General features: G+C 38.0%; 2 protein-coding genes across 2 annotated transcripts in view; one reads left to right on the top strand and one right to left on the bottom strand.

The window, feature by feature from the left end:
- Positions 1-709: 709 nt before the first annotated feature.
- On the top strand, positions 710-7,798 carry LOC311497673 (uncharacterized protein). The gene is made up of 6 exons (XM_084558020.1): positions 710-1,009; positions 1,965-2,042; positions 3,801-4,086; positions 5,336-5,490; positions 5,619-5,898; positions 7,283-7,798. The coding sequence occupies exons 2-6, from the start codon at positions 1,982-1,984 to the stop codon at positions 7,431-7,433; spliced, it is 933 nt and encodes a 310-aa protein (XP_084414146.1). The 5' UTR covers positions 710-1,009; positions 1,965-1,981; the 3' UTR covers positions 7,434-7,798.
- A 176-nt stretch (positions 7,799-7,974) lies between these two features.
- dpy19l1l (dpy-19-like 1, like (H. sapiens)) overlaps positions 7,975-15,782 on the bottom strand; it is a 30,994-nt gene continuing 23,186 nt past the window's right edge. The window contains exons 16-22 of the mRNA XM_084556714.1: positions 15,402-15,481; positions 15,243-15,267; positions 14,530-14,649; positions 14,231-14,405; positions 12,174-12,273; positions 10,910-11,035; positions 7,975-10,791 (exon numbers count right to left, since the gene is read on the bottom strand). Of these exons, the coding sequence (XP_084412840.1) occupies positions 10,620-10,791; positions 10,910-11,035; positions 12,174-12,273; positions 14,231-14,405; positions 14,530-14,649; positions 15,243-15,267; positions 15,402-15,481 (798 nt within the window). The 3' untranslated portion in view covers positions 7,975-10,619. The remainder of the gene's footprint in view (positions 10,792-10,909; positions 11,036-12,173; positions 12,274-14,230; positions 14,406-14,529; positions 14,650-15,242; positions 15,268-15,401; positions 15,482-15,782) is intronic.

The following is a 15,782-nucleotide window of genomic DNA, read 5'->3' as shown; positions in this document are numbered from 1 at the left end:
GTCTAAACAAGATGTTGGTCTAGAGTTACTCCGTTGGGAACTGAATATGCTCTGGCAAATCCTGATATAGCATCTTTAGTAAAAGATATTAAATAACAAACAGTTAACAGCATTTAATGCCTTATATCGGTTGACACATAATGAAATCCCAACAGTGTTTCCAGACTCATATTCAGGTAAGAGCTGAGTCCGGCTACGATAGGCCTCTTAGTCACCCTTAAATCTTGTAATTGCAAGAAAATGTCTCCAAATCACCTTCACCTCTATTGGTCATTATCAGATATTTTTCTTGATCCGGATCTATGACTTGCGACTTGTTGGTATTTAGTGTCATTGCACCACAGTAAATAGAGCCAGGTTTGCTGTTTGTCCTGTTTTTCTGTCATGTTGGTGAAATGGCACTGTAGTAGACCTTTATAACATCACTCAACCCACTTTAATGAGTGATAGCTACTTATGTGTCATTACATTGTGAGCAAGTGACTATAAAGTTGTTGCAAAATAACCTTTCTTCCTTGCTTCCCTCCTTTTAAACCTTCATTTTGGAGTTACCTCAGTTTTTGTTCAGTGAGTTTTTGTTTAGCTTTTGGTTTTCGGATTCACCCGTTTTTGGATCTGTGATTTTGGTTTACCCTGCCATCCCTGCAGTGCTTTTTGTTCCTGTTTTTGTAAGTTGTCATTAAATTTACTTGCTCAGCATGCCTCTTTGGACTGTGTGTGTTGGGTCTTTCCTCCTTTGCAACATATGTGACAATTGATACACTTGAATCCCTATTCTTAATAATGACAGTATTCTTCCGAAATTTAATTCATGGGTAGGGAAGTGAAACACATGTCCATGGGAGCAAAGCAAACGAGGTGTGATAGGACAGTGCTGAGGATGAATATGATCTGACTTCTGATGATTGGTTAGATGTGATCCATATAAAGGACATGGAAGCGTATGAAGAGAGCTCATTAGACTCATCTGAACTCTGGAAGAAAGCGTTTGCTTTGTCCGGATCTCCAGGTAACACATTTCTTTCTTGCAGCAGACCATTGCAGTACATTTGTGCATGTGTACCTTTGTCTCATTTCAATTCTGTTAATTTACCAAATATATTTTAGCATACATGCGCGTATCTCTGCAGCATGAGACAGTTCTTTCTAATGCTACTCAGTATTAACAGAACTTTTCTTCTTCTTCTTCTTCTAATATATGGTTCCAATTTTCCAGATTATAATTTCTTTTTAGGGCTTTGACCCATAAACAAGTGCTCAAATCCAGCGTTTAAAAGTAACAAGTTCTTAAAATTTGACTGGTGAAATTAAAGCAACAAAATTTAAGACATTAATGTCTGCTACTTCCTTCCCCTTGTTCCTCTTGACTTGCTGTCCAATGGAAATATGAGGAAATGAAATGATACACTGTTACTACAGTAGATGCTGGTGTTTTAAATAATCACTGCTTTAATTTCCCTCTATAACAAGCTCCACCAAACACAATTCAGTTTTCAGTAACAAGTCTACGTTCTATAACGCAACATTATTGCATTTAATGGGGAGGTCAGCGCCTTGAATGGCAGCTTTATGTTTAAACTTTTATAGTCTGCACTGGACAAAAATTTGAATCAGATGTTTTTTCTCATTTGTTTGGCGAGGTCCAGCAGGTGGACACAGCAGTTTTCCTATGTTATTTTATTTGCAGGTGTGTGTTTTTGTCTGAGCTTCTCACTGATTCAAAATGACCAACAGAGTTTTTACACTCTTAAACACCTACAGAACAATTTTTCTAACTTTTGACAATTATTTCATATTTAATAATATTTATTGGAGGGATTAGATTATCATGTTTGACACATGTGCATTATTCATTCAGCATTACAGCTAAACCCCTCCTCCACAATTCCAATTAGTCACATCTCTGAGAGTAATAATGAACAGTCGTAAATGTAAATCTTTAAATATTGTTGTTTGACTGTCAGCAGTCTGAGCCAGAAAGATGAAGCTGAGTGTTTTCCTCCTGCTGCTCCTACTGAGGACGAGCTGGGCTACCACTTATCGTAAGTATGATGTGAGTGATGTCTGTAAAACATTACCGGATGCAAGACCATACATTTCTGTAAAAACACATTTATGATTATTATTATTATTGGTAATGATGAGTATACAGCTTAATATTGAAGAAAAAAAATCAGGTGTCCGGATGCATGGATGCAGCTCTGCTGTTATGAAGATGAAGTAAAGACTGTTTATAATTTTATCACTCTGGCTGACTATAGAGCCTTACAAGTCAGGCAATGAATGCATTCCAGTTTTTTATGAGGCTAAGATTTATTTATTTATTTATTTATTTATTTAGAGTTGTGTTCTGCACAAAAAGTTGTGTTTTGCTGTAATGGCGTGTCTAAAGTCTCTGACAGTCGCATTGCAGAATAACTTCCCCTTTCCTGCTAATCTTTATACAACAGCTATTTGTAATAATAGAACATTTACCCTTCATAACAAGCAGTTCCCGACTGATGAGTCAGGCATGACAAAGGACCTCGCTCAAACCCAGAAAACATAACTTAAAATTTTTAAATTGTGGCGCAGTTCCGAAAGTTTTCCAAAGTTTAAATATAATAAAATACGAAGTGCATGTCCCTGCACAAGAGATAAAATATACATTAGTTTTCATGAGCAAAATCTGACACAGAAATAAGAGTAAGAGTTAAATCTATAGCAGAGAGTCAAAGTTCTACAATGTTGGAAAATCATCAATCTGACAAGACGTACAGCAAATTTAGACAAATACAGAAAGTATAGTTCACTGCACAAATGGTATTGGGGAAAAGACCTAACGACAGTTTGTATTATTCACTCCTATTGTTTAGAAAATGTACAGTGTTCATTGTTAAGGCTAATTTATACACAACCTTATGAAGCTAAGCCATGGAGTATTTACAGTACAGTGAGTATAAACTGTAAGGTATTAAATACATCACAGAAATCAGTCATCAGAAAATATGGCACAACAAAAACAGGAATTTCTCCAAAATTGATTAGAAGATGATGACTGGTCAGGGAGTCTGTCAAATGGCAGGCGACAATATTTAAGGAGATGCAGCTCTTTTTGGAAAGTACTGGTTGCTCCCTTTGCGTGTGACAACTATCACTCTATTATTCAGCTGTCTGGGCTATAGCACAGGGTGGCAGGAAAATGAACAACACAGTCCAGTCTCCCAGAACCACATGGAAAAATATATTATGGTCTGAGATCAACGTTGAACTTTCACTTTTCAGCACAACTATGATACAAAGCACCCATCTAAATCAATAAAATGATGGTAAAGAAGGGATAAATGCTTTGGAAGTTCCTAGAAAATTCATGAGGGGATACAATAGAAAAGAATAGAGAAAAATTCTGCTTCAACTAAGTATTTGTTTAGGGGCAAGCACACTTAGACTGTTGAGTTATTGCAGTTTTTTTTTCCCTTTCAATCTTTGAATGTTTCACATTGGCTTTCAGTTTCATCACATTGGCTGTAGTATTAAAAATAAATGTGCAAATATTCAGATATTTATTCTTACAATTTTTCTTGATGTATTACATCACAAAAACTTGGTGATTTAATAGGGGTATTTAGACTTTTTAGTACTAACTAACTATGGATGTTACTTAGACATGTAGCACCCACCTAGACCAGACCAGACACCCTCAGAAGGTCCATACAGATACACACACACATACGTATATAGATATATAGATATATAGATATAGATAAAGATAAAGATATCCTATATTGATTTCTCATGCATCCCAACTATGTCATTCACAGAAAATGTGGCCTTGCGTGGGAAAGCGACTCAGTCAGACCAATATGAGCACATATTTGGAATGGCTTCCAATGCCATTGATGGAAACCGTAACTCAAACTTTGGTGTTGGATCATGCTCACATACTGATGAACAGAGGGATCCTTGGTGGCGAGTGGACCTGCTGGAGTCCTACGTCATCACCTCCATCACCGTCACCAACAGGGGAGACTGCTGTGAAGACAGGCTCAATGGGCTGGAGATCCATATCGGCAACTCTTTGACCGACGATGGTTTAGAAAACCCTAAGTATGTGAATATGAGAGATAAGAAAATACTCTGCGATGTGCAATTCCATTTAACTGATATTTGTTTCCTGCTTAAGTTTGTCTTGGCATTTTGCACATTTTAACTTCTTTGTATCAAGCTAAAGGCTGGAGTGTATGCAGGAAACGTTTACATGGACAATACACTCCTGAACAAATTCTTTGCATTTCGCAGTTAGATTGTAACCAAATTGGAAGCAGAGCTTCAAAATGCAAAAAGAAGAAACTGGGGCAAGAGACAAAAAACAGACAGTAGACAGTTTATTAAAAACTGCATTTAAACTTGAACACTGTTCATCAGCTGATCAAAAAACAAAACAAAAACAGGACCAAAAATGTCAAAAAAGGACTCAGTAGTGAGCAGCCCCACCTTTCTTGTTTATCACTTCATAAATTCATTAAGGCATGCTTGATGTGAGTGTTTCCAGAAGGCTGATGGGAACGTTGCTCCATGTGGTGAAGATGTTTTCACTACGGACATCCACGGCCTGGAACTGACATCCGTTTTTGTAAACTTCCCTTGTCATCCATCCTCAAACGTTCTCATTGGGATTTAGATCAGGGAAACACGCAGCATGGTCCAAAAGTATGATGTTATTCTTCTGGAAGAAGATGTTGTTAGATGGGCATTGTGAGCTGCAGCGTTGTACTGTTGAAAGACCCAGGCATTACCACCCAGAAGGGGGCACACAGTAGAGGGGATTTTGAAGCTGTTCTCATAATCTGGTTATGATCCACCAGCGCAAAATGCATTTATGCTTGTAATGTTTCCCTTGGTCTTCGTGGATTTTGTTGAAGAGTGTATTTCTTTAAACCAAGTCATTAGATAGACCCACGTTTTCAACGGCACTGTTGCCATTTTGCTGAAGAATTTGAAAAATATTGTTACATTTACAATTATAAACAATGGATTATGATTATAGAACAGTTACAATTAAAAGAAACCCAGTCTCACCTGGCTAAAGTTATGTTTTTTCACCCCAGCCATCCAACCCAACGTCCTCTCTACTCTGTGGTCCCTTCTTAACAGTCACTAAAAGACGCTAATACTACAACTCTTTATCTATTTTAGGAGCTGAAACTCCTTATTTGTAACCCTGTGATCTTGAGTTTATAGGATATGTTGTTTGTTTAAGGTTGACCACACTGTTGAGCAAGTCTGGATTTGTACTGGTTTGACTCTCAGTAACCTACTGTTATGGGAAGATTTATTTCTCTCTCTTTTTTGCCAGGGTTGGTAGATTTTCTCACGTCGGTGCAGGCAAATCGTCCTCTGTGAGTTTCACTGGTCGTGTGGTGGGGCGTTATGTGACACTGACTTTACCTGGTTCAAAAAGGATTCTTACACTATGCGAAGTGGAAGTCTATGGATACCATGCCCCAACTGGTGAGAATCCGATCTATTACATGTATAAACACACGGTAGATGCCGTCACAAGGGGCACTGATCTAAATGGTTAGGGAGACTTTTAATAAGGTGAGAATAACACAAATCATTATGTAATTCCTTTGCAGGAGAAAACCTGGCCCTTCAAGGAAAAGCCACGCAGTCATCACTGTTCGACTTTGGCCTTGCTTATAATGCCATTGATGGAAATCGTAACAGCGACTGGGAAGCTGCCTCCTGCACTCACACAAAAAACGACGTCGGTCCCTGGTGGCGACTGGATCTGCGCAAAACACACAAAGTGTTTTCTGTTAACATAACCAACCAAAATTCTAACCCAGAACGACTCAATGGCGCCGAGATCCGCATTGGAGATTCTCTTGAGAACAACGGCAACGACAACCCCAGGTATTTTGCAGACTGTTTACTTACTTACTATAATTCACCATTCCAATCCAGGCTGAAATATCTCGACTACTACTTTTCTCTTGACGCTGCAGCCACATTCTACTGTGGGCCTTTTCGGCCATTTGTCTCGATATGCCTCCAGAACTGCCAGAATTTGCCCCCTAAGGTTTTGCTTGTACAGTATCACCATCTCATATCCTTACTGTTCTTACACCGACTAGCCTCATAGCTGTCATCCATGTTTTTATACACAGTGATTATTAAGGTATACAAAGAGGAGATGCTCAAGCAAGTAGAGATAACCATGGCCTGTTGGATGACTACATCTGGCAACAGTTATGACAAAAGCCAATCTAGAGTGAATAAAAAGTTGAATGGATTCAGATACAAGTATTTGGACTGAGATTTAGTTCAACGATGAATGAGTTTTATCTCCTAAAACTTGTTATATTCGCGTTTTTAGTGACTAATGTTGTGATGTTGATATACAGGAATGAGTGTCTAAAGAGTACATCAGAGTAGAGATGATTTTGGGGTGGATGGATGGGTTGAAACAACATTAGAATTTAACAGGTGGGGCCATATTTCTTTTTTGCATTGCAAAATTACAAAAAGTATGAATCTGATGTAAAATCAAACTTGGAAGAGATTCAAAAAAGGTCCAATTTGTGCTGATTATGGGGAAAATAAGAGAAAACTGATAACAGGACCGTTATGTGATTAATAGTGCAAATAAAATTGAAAAGGGTTGAAAAAGTGTAAATACAGTGTTTTAAATCTTAAAATATAATTAAAAAAAGTGTCTGTAAAACTGAAACTAACGCATTTTTAAATGTGTCACTTGTACCCAGGTGTATTAGATATTCTCCCTGGTGTGAAACTTTGTAAAAACATTATTTTGCAATTTGAAATCAAGGCAGGGTATTAATCCCATAAGCAGTTTGCAGGCACACAGGTGCTGCTCCCTGGTGGCCAAATACAACTACTGCAAGTTTGAGAGAAGCATCTAGCATGACATAAAGGCTCAAACTCATCATGTAACAGCGACTAATAAACCTCAGCGCCTCCAAGATTTATTTTTGACTTACTACACCCATTCATACCACCGTAAGTGCACATTAAGGTTTGAAAACCAAGGCTGACTGTGTCCTTTACTGCCAAATGCTGGATCAAATTTCTGGTAACAATCTTTGTGTTTATGTCAGAATTTATTTAAAGCTTCAGATAAAAATGCACTTTTTAAACTTGTATGATTTCATATCATGCAGACATTTTTAGCTACAATACAATCTAACAATCCAACAATCTAAAATACCTGGCCTTCGAAGCCAGTATATTGAGATTTTTAGGAATAAACGAAGTGATTTTCCGTTTCTTCCACCAGGTGTGCCGTGATCACAGATATCCTGGGAGGTGAGGTCACAGAGTTCCAGTGCAATGGGATGGAAGGGCGCTATGTTAACGTAGTCATCCCCAACAGAGAAGAGTTCCTAACGCTGTGTGAAGTTGAGGTGTATGGCTCCAGGTTGGATTAGGTCTACAACATGTTGCTTTTCCATATACTCATGTAAACCAATACTAAAGCTTAATATTCTATAGAATCAGAAAAAAACAGCAACACATAAACATATAGCATAACACTGTTTCATGATGCTATGGATGCCTCTTTTTAGGTCGGTAATTAGCATATTAATATCATACTTACAATTCAGACACACAATAGTTTGGAAGATTAATATAATGCAAAATAAAGAGCGCAATCAGACAGAAAGCATCTCTTCCCACTGTTGATTCAATTAGCGCAATAAGACATGGCTTGCTTGTGAAATATGACTACACCTGCTGCAGCATAACTGTGTGTGTCATCTGTACTGAAATACAATAAAATCATTTAAACATCCATGTTGCATGTGATTTCTGGCTCTCCAAATTACTTTATATTTCGATCTCACATTTCCAGGTTTCTGGTAAATAACGTCATCTTATCTGCTGTGGTGTTTGTATTTTGCATCTGACGACTCACTGACTAGAATTATCCTTTAAGAAGAAAAAAAAAAAAAACATCAGATTTTTTTTCCAAGCATAAATTTATGACAAAAAAGAAACAGTGGTGCTCTTGGCAAGCATTTTATTATTTTTTTTAATACAGACAAAATAGACAAATATTATAAAAGACATCTGAAACACACCAAGGCCTCACAAGATCATTTCTACACCGCAAAGTCCTCGGCTCACGAACAGCTCCAAAATGACATGTGGAATGTATGAACCCATGTGTTTATATCTAATAAGTAAGAAACTGTAACGACAAAAAGTCCAACAGAAAACTAAATGTTGCTCATGGTGTGACAGCATGGTGCCTATTGACATTTTAAAAAGATTCATACCACTCTGATGTCCACCTGTTAAATATGAAGCTATTGCCAAACATGTAGGTAGATTATTTTAGCATAGCATAAATACTGAAAAAACTATGGGAAACAAATGGTCTGACTCAACAAATCAATCTAACACCACCTAGGATATTTATCTGTAACAACCAAAAAAAGAAATTGTGAAGCTAGTCCAGTAGTCCTTTACATTTACATAAGTGCCTGCAACAGAACTACTAGATATTACCATCACTTCCAGATGTTAAACCTTTTTTATTTACCCCATACAAGCTTATATTTATTGTACAGACATGAAAGTAGTGTCCATTTGCTCATACCTCAACATTCAGTGCAGTTAAAACTCACAAAAAAATAAAGTTATATGTGTGTGTGTGTGTGTGTGTATATATATATATATATATAAACAAAAACGAACAAAAACGAACAAAAAAAAACCAAAAAGGGACTGGATGCATTTTAAACCTACACATGCAGTTACTTGATGCTCGATGCCATGGCTAATCTAACAATCAGTAGGTGTAAAGGACACTTTCTGACAGTATAAGCGACTGATGTGATAAACAAATCTGCTCCTTCTTTTCAATCAAATGTTCTTATTTAAGCCGTGGTAGGTAGTTTTAAACTTATGACAGAGCCAGGCTTGCCATGTCCCCAGTTTTTCCAGTCCTTATGCTAAGCATGGCCACAGCCTCCTGCCCGTCGCTGCATTTTTATCGTATAGGCAATGAATCGTCTGTCAGCTCCAGTAAGCTGATGGTCGGCCGTTTGTGTGGCTGTCTGTTAGTGAGCGTCCATCGATCTATTTTTTTCCGGTGCGTCCCACAATTTTGGCACTGGTCAGACCTGAACTGGCATTCAAATGATTCAGTCAGGGGGGGGTCACTCTGTTCAGCTTAGCGAACCAGTGCACGAGAAGAGAAAAAAGGGTAAAGAAAGTAAAAAATGGTCCATTTTCAACTAATCTGAATATTCAAATACACAAATATTTTCCCAACAACATGATCATCTAGAATGAATAAAGTGTAGACCATCTGATCAGCATGATTCAGGAGACACCATCTCTGTATGACAGTTTATAGCTCTTCCTAGCTTCCCGGCTAATAGTAGGTCTTCTGTTTTCCACTTTTAAATAATGAATACAAGCTACTGCCACCTACTGGCATGTCAAGTGTAACATTTTGGTCCGGACATAAAAGACCTCAGGCAACATCACAGTCAGCTTTTGTTACTGGTAATTCTTTGATGTCAGATTTGTGTGTCCAGGCCCTAACGTCACTCATCAATGTTGCTGGATGAATAAACCAAAGACTGCTACCGTTTACATCAACTTTGCTGCTACTAATAGTTCGGATTGGCTGTTGCAGAAGTTGATGAAGATACATCATTCATGTGCTGCAGTACACTGAATAAGCAGGTTTAATAACAGACTTCCTTTGACAGCAAACAATGTTCCTTCTAACGGCTGTACATCAGTATTTTACAAAACGACAATTTGGGTATTTACAAAAACTGTTTTTACAGGGCAGTTTGGAGAAATATACTTGTTTTGTTTACCATGTTTGGCCATATAAAATAAACAAATGAAATTTGAATTAAATTTTATTTGAGTGAATTCACTCCAGACACCGCTGCTTTATGACATGTATTAAAAATATTCTTAAAAGCTTCCAAACACAATTATTTTCACCCAGTGATTCCCAAAAACTCTTAAAACACAGTTTGCTTCAACAAGATAACCGTAATGTTGCATAAAAATGCTCACACAAATAAATTATAAAAATAGTCTACCGCTAAAAAATCTTTTCGGAGATCAACACTGTACATAACAATCAAAGAAGTCATCTTTTGTCAAGTTTGCAAAGGGTATTGCTTCACAGTATGTGGACAATACTGATTGGTTCTGCTAGACAAAGTTTACTTCTGAAGCAAAGGTAAAAGAAAATTAAAATTCATGGTAAAATAAACAAACAAAAAACTATAACGATGAATGAATGGCATCCCTTAAAATAAAGAACTTAAGTAACAGAACTGATGTAACAGCTAATTGTAGAGCTACGACACCTTTTGGCTTTCACTGGGGCACCAATGGGAGAACAATAAGAAAGATGCAGCAATAAGAGTGATTGGCACCAGACTTAAGTCACAAACACTGAGAATTGTGAGGCCACCAAGAGTAGTTAGACTTCGTTTTGGCGTGTTCAACCAAATATTAGTCCACCGCTCAGTGAATCAGAAAAACACAAAAACAGTGGAACTGTAGGTCTTTTGGAAAGTAAAAAGCGGCAAGAAGTGGTGGAAAGAACAGGTTTACCACTCCGTCCAGCTGTGTTATCTGAGATCTTTGGAGACTTTGGGGACTTTGAGAACTTTGTAAATGTCATTAGAAAAGACTGTGGTGAAGTGGGGTCTTGAGTTCCTGGACATGTGGTTGCAAAGGGGAACTTTACCCACATTTTGTGGATCCTCAACATCCCAGATCTCTGGCATGCTGCACCCAGGCCTAGAGAAGGAAAGAAGAACGAGAAAAAAAAGAGACAACAATGTTTCTAAGATAAAAGAACCATTTTTACATTCTATGTGCACTCTCCTGTATGAGGCCAGTTGTAATGTTGAAGTACCTGGTTCTCCTGGTGCACCAAGAGTCCTCTAGGACAAAGAAGTCCACTCCCAGCTTCATGAGGTTCCTCTTCACGGTCTCTCCGGACATGCGGCTATACATGGAGTAGACCAGCTTGGTTCTCTCCCTGTGAGGAAAACATATAACATCACAAACCACTAGAGGAAGGACAACTTCAATCACATTTCATTGGGTATAATAGCCTGGCATAGCCAGACTTACCTCTTATAATAATATGAGTTGCACCATTGAGATTTTGTGATTGGGCATGTTACAGCTGATATAGTGAAAAAGTATCTCTGCATGCAATTGGAGAGTACTACAACCAACCAGTTTGGTTTTGTTGTAAACAAACTCGGCTCTATGGCGCTCAAATGACATATATGAGTACGTCACTGTTACTCTTCTGTCCATGCCCGCATAAAGCCCACCCAAAAGATTTGATTGGCCTGGCAGATCTTTGGGCATAATCTGTTCCTAATGCATGAACTCCAGACCAAGTTTCTGTCACAAACATTTTGGGTTAGTCAGGCTGGCTTCCAGGCTAGCAATATTCAGCAGTATAATAATAAATGGTGAAAAAAACAAACACATGTAGTATCATAGATGCCATAAAAGTCAAACAAACTCAATACTTAACTTAATACTTTAATGCTGTTCCATCCTGAAAATCAGCCATGACATGAGTACACTTCCTGTTTATGCGGTTTTAAATGCTTTAGGCATATTTGGTTTAAAGAGAAGGCATTTAATTTGATGTTTGCCTATGTTAATTACCATCTTATTATGTGATGGACTGTTTGGCAATTTCTCCTCTAAACTGTTTGTTGGCCTTGCGGATACTTTCATCAAGTTTGGGCAAATTTAAAAAGAAGAAAAAAAAAGAAAGAAAAATCAAATGTTAAGTATTGACTTGGACATGGCATATCTAGTTTATTTTTTGGTTTTTTAAATTCATGAAATAAAATATTGTTCTCACAGTCTGTTGGCTGTAAGAGTCAGTTTATTTATTTTTATAGTAAAAACTCAAACTAATATGCACATTTTATGTAGGGATGTCCCAATTCTTCTGCTTTAACAATGGTTGGTTAGCATCAAAGCTACCTTTATGAATCTCCAGGAGACTATATTTGGTTTATTTTATGATTGGTTTGGGATTTGAATTGGCCAACACAATAATATTAAATGATCTGTATTGGATCGGTTGAAAAAACTTGATTGGGACAGCCCTAGTTTTATGTGACAGGGCAGAGAACGCCACTGACCTGAGTCCAGCATCCTCGTAGTGTGGGTGGTTGACGATGGGCCGACCCGTGGAGAGCTTCACGCTGGCCATGGTGGGCATGGCTCCAGCAAACACAGAATCTGCATTAATCACACACAAAACCAAATAAACCTTCAATCAGTTTACATGTATAGCTGTCCAAGCATTTAGTGAACTTAATTAAAAGTGGTATGAGGGAACATTTTAATGTCACAGTGAAGTTGACCTTTGACTTTTTGCATGTAAAATGTCATGAAGTCATCATTTTAGCTTGTTCAGGAGCATATACTGTGTGCACAATTATTAGGCAAGTTGCACTTTTGAGGATTAGTTTTATTATTTAACAACAACGGTGCTCTTGGTTAATCCAAAATGTTAATAAACCTCAAACCTGAATATTAAAGGTGAAAGTGAAAGTGAGGTTTTGGCTTTTGCACAGTTATTAGTGTGCAGAATTATTACAAAACTCAAAGATATTCCTATCTCACTTCTTTATTTTCATCTTTTGAAGTCAGAATAACATACAAACAACTCAAACTTCACAAATAAACATTTCTGACCTTTCAAAAAAATAAATCAGTGACCAATCGGGCCACACTTCTTTTCATTAACACTCAAACGTCTTGAATCCATGGAGATCATTTGACCATCAACTTTTTGTTGAGCAGCAACCACAGCCTCCCAGACACTGTTCAGAAGGGTGTACTGTTTTCCTTCACTGTACATCTAATGTTTAAGAAGGGCCCTCAAGTTCTCCAAAGGCCACACCCTCCCTCAGAACACAAATGCACATCATCTGGTATGCTTAAATCCAATAGGCACTCAAGCTTATTCAGCTTGGAGTTGGAAGTTGGAGTATAAATAAAAATGACGATATGGTCAAAATACTCACTTGCCTAATAATTGTACACGTAGTCTACACATACGAAAAAACTAAATGTGGCAACAGGAGACCAAGAAACTCAGTGAGTTGTAGCGACCATTGGTGAAGTGGGCGGCTACCAAGTTTCCCACATTGTTTTTATTGAAATTTTTTTCAGATGAGATACGAACAGTTCTAACAAACAAAATAAAATCTATAACAATGCTCTTCCGTTTAGACTAGGTAATTGTTAAAAAAAAGAACATGTTCACATGTACATTAAAATAAAGTATCAAATTTTGGAGGTAAAAAAATAATTTTGACCAAAAAAAGGAAAATCGCAGGCATGGAAACTATAAGGTCCACACCCATCATTCACCTTTTCCTTCAGGTGTTATGTTTGAATTCTTAACATAGTCAACAAAAGGTTGCCATATCTTCTCAAACACATGTTTTTTTTCAATTTCAGAGTTTATGTTATTTTTTCAAGAGGAAGGTTTGTTAACATCTGCCTCAACCACTGTGTCACTTCTGGTCTATGAGTCCTTTTCCATAATAGTGAAATGCATTTTTTGGCATTAAGCAACCTCAGTGTTCTTTCATTTTTGTTGAAGTTATGTTCTTCTGGATACAGACCCAACAAAAATAGTTTAGGGTTCAATAGGGCGCCCAACCTAACTCACTCTTGGTGTTTTGCGTTAATCGGGTTGTGGTGGCCTGGGATGGTATCAAATTCCCAGCCTGAATTATTGTCCCAGTCCACCCCTTGCAGTGAAAACATGAAGAGCCAGCTCCATCTCAAGCAATATTTTTGAGTTCTATTAGTTTCACCAGGAAACATTGGGGAATACACAAAAGGTAAATATACAAGAGGGTTAACAAGACAACCTGAGCCTGAAATGTCCAACCAATTGTCATTTACAAAGTGCAATGGCGAGCGACGAGCAAATATGTGGACATTTGTCATAATTAGGCCAAAAATTCTTCAGTTATGATACCTCAAAAAGTATTTTGAGAGGTCATGGCGACTTTCGACCACTAAACTGTAATCAGTTAACCCATGAAGCCATCCATACTTTCTTCTTGGCACACTGAACACAGAATTCTACAGTAAAGTTATTCTTCAAATCTCATCACCTTGGATAGGATAATCAGGATAATTTCACAAAATGTAGTAAACAGGCAACGTCACTTACCTGGAGTGGTGTTGTCCTGAATCCAGTCCAGCAGCTCCTCCTGCGGCAAGTTGCTGAACTCGCCGATGATTGCCCACTGGGCCTGCAGGTTGGCAACTCCCTGAATGGCCATGACAGCCAGGACTACAAAAACCACAGTCTGGTGCTTAAGCTTCTCTCCGATCCAGCCAAACAACTGACAGGAAGATGAACGGAAGACATGTTACAGAACTTTAATATGTTTTCATATCATTTAAACTGTGTAAAATCGCCACACTTATGGTAGGCAAACAAGGAGTGCACAGTATTTTTGGAAGTACCTGTTTGGAACAGATCAGTGACGCCATGATGCTCATGTGGGGCGTCAAGAAGAGCTTCAGGCGCATGATGAGGATGGCCAGAACAGTAAACGCAACCAGCTGCAGACTGTGGTACACGAGCTGCAGAGTGACAAGTTCACAGATCTGATCAAAATTGACAGAAGATACAGAGGTAACACGAAGAAACAAGGCCACAATCATCTACTACAAACCTCTACCAGTGGTAGCTCCCCTCCAATTATAAATCTCATCTGAACTCCAAACTACATCTGCTGGACAGACTGTACAATGACATTTGCATGATGCTTTGATCTTAAGTACTTGTACAGAAACATTAAAGTCGTTATGTGGGCAAACAGTGGAAACTTCCATGCACTACGGCTGGTGGATGAACATCTGAACATGTTGTTGCAGAGGGAGAGACTTTACAAAAACTGACATGGAGCAGCTGGGAGAAGGCTTACAAAAGGCAGTAGAGTGGGAATTCACAGCTGAAAGGAAACTGGCTTTCATTTCTTAGTAATAAGAGAAGGAATGAAATTCAACTGAGCTGACTTCACTGCCATGGAGAAATCTAATCAAGTAAAACAGATCCTGAAAAGGGGGACAAAGCTGTAAAAATGCCTTTATGTTCACACAGTGGTATGACCAAGATAAGGCCTATGTCGGAATATATTTAACAACATAAGGGGAGTGAAAAGTATTTTTCTCACCTCTCCTTTTGCGGCTATTTCAGACCTGCAACACAGAACAGACAGGAATATGTGAACTCCCTAGGAACCAAATCATGTCTATTTCTATATAATACTATTTCCTATTTAAAATGGTTTCTATTTAAAGACAGTGAAATCAGGCCAGTGAGGAAGCCTCACCCTGCAGCTTCATCAGCATCGTCAGGCTTGACAGACGCTTTGCCCCCATGCCTCAGGGATCGGACAATATCCTGGACAGTCTGAAGAGGACAAATGTTAAGAATGAAATCCAAAGGATGTATGAGAAGGTCTTCCTAAAAGCTTGCTCATGTACTGCACACCATACGTCAAATCAAGTCACATATAACTTAACACTTAGCATGGACATGGCACACTAAGATTTAATTAATAAAGAGCTGTTCTTTCATAATTTTTCTCTGATGTTTCTCGTCTAAAAAGGTATCATGTTACATAAATCAGGAATAAATTGCTCTATTCTTCCCTTCGAAAAGCTTTAATGTACATGTTTATATGTCAACTCCCAAGCAGATAACATAAAAC

This window comes from Chelon labrosus (genome assembly GCF_963514085.1).
Source record: "Chelon labrosus genome assembly, chromosome: 12".
Classification (NCBI taxonomy): Eukaryota; Metazoa; Chordata; class Actinopteri; order Mugiliformes; family Mugilidae; genus Chelon; species Chelon labrosus.
The sequence above is the reverse complement of the archived record's forward strand: the minus strand, read 5'-3'. Positions and strand labels throughout refer to the sequence as shown.

Bases quoted from the DNA above. Each gene is read 5' to 3' on its own strand.
- LOC311497673 (XM_084558020.1), top strand. From the start codon at position 1,982: ATGAAGCTGAGTGTTTTCCTCCTGCTGCTCCTACTGAGGACGAGCTGG. The intron at 5,491-5,618 runs GTGAGAATCCGA...ATTCCTTTGCAG, and splicing joins TGGATACCATGCCCCAACTG to GAGAAAACCTGGCCCTTCAA. The intron at 5,899-7,282 runs GTATTTTGCAGA...TTCTTCCACCAG, and splicing joins AACGGCAACGACAACCCCAG to GTGTGCCGTGATCACAGATA.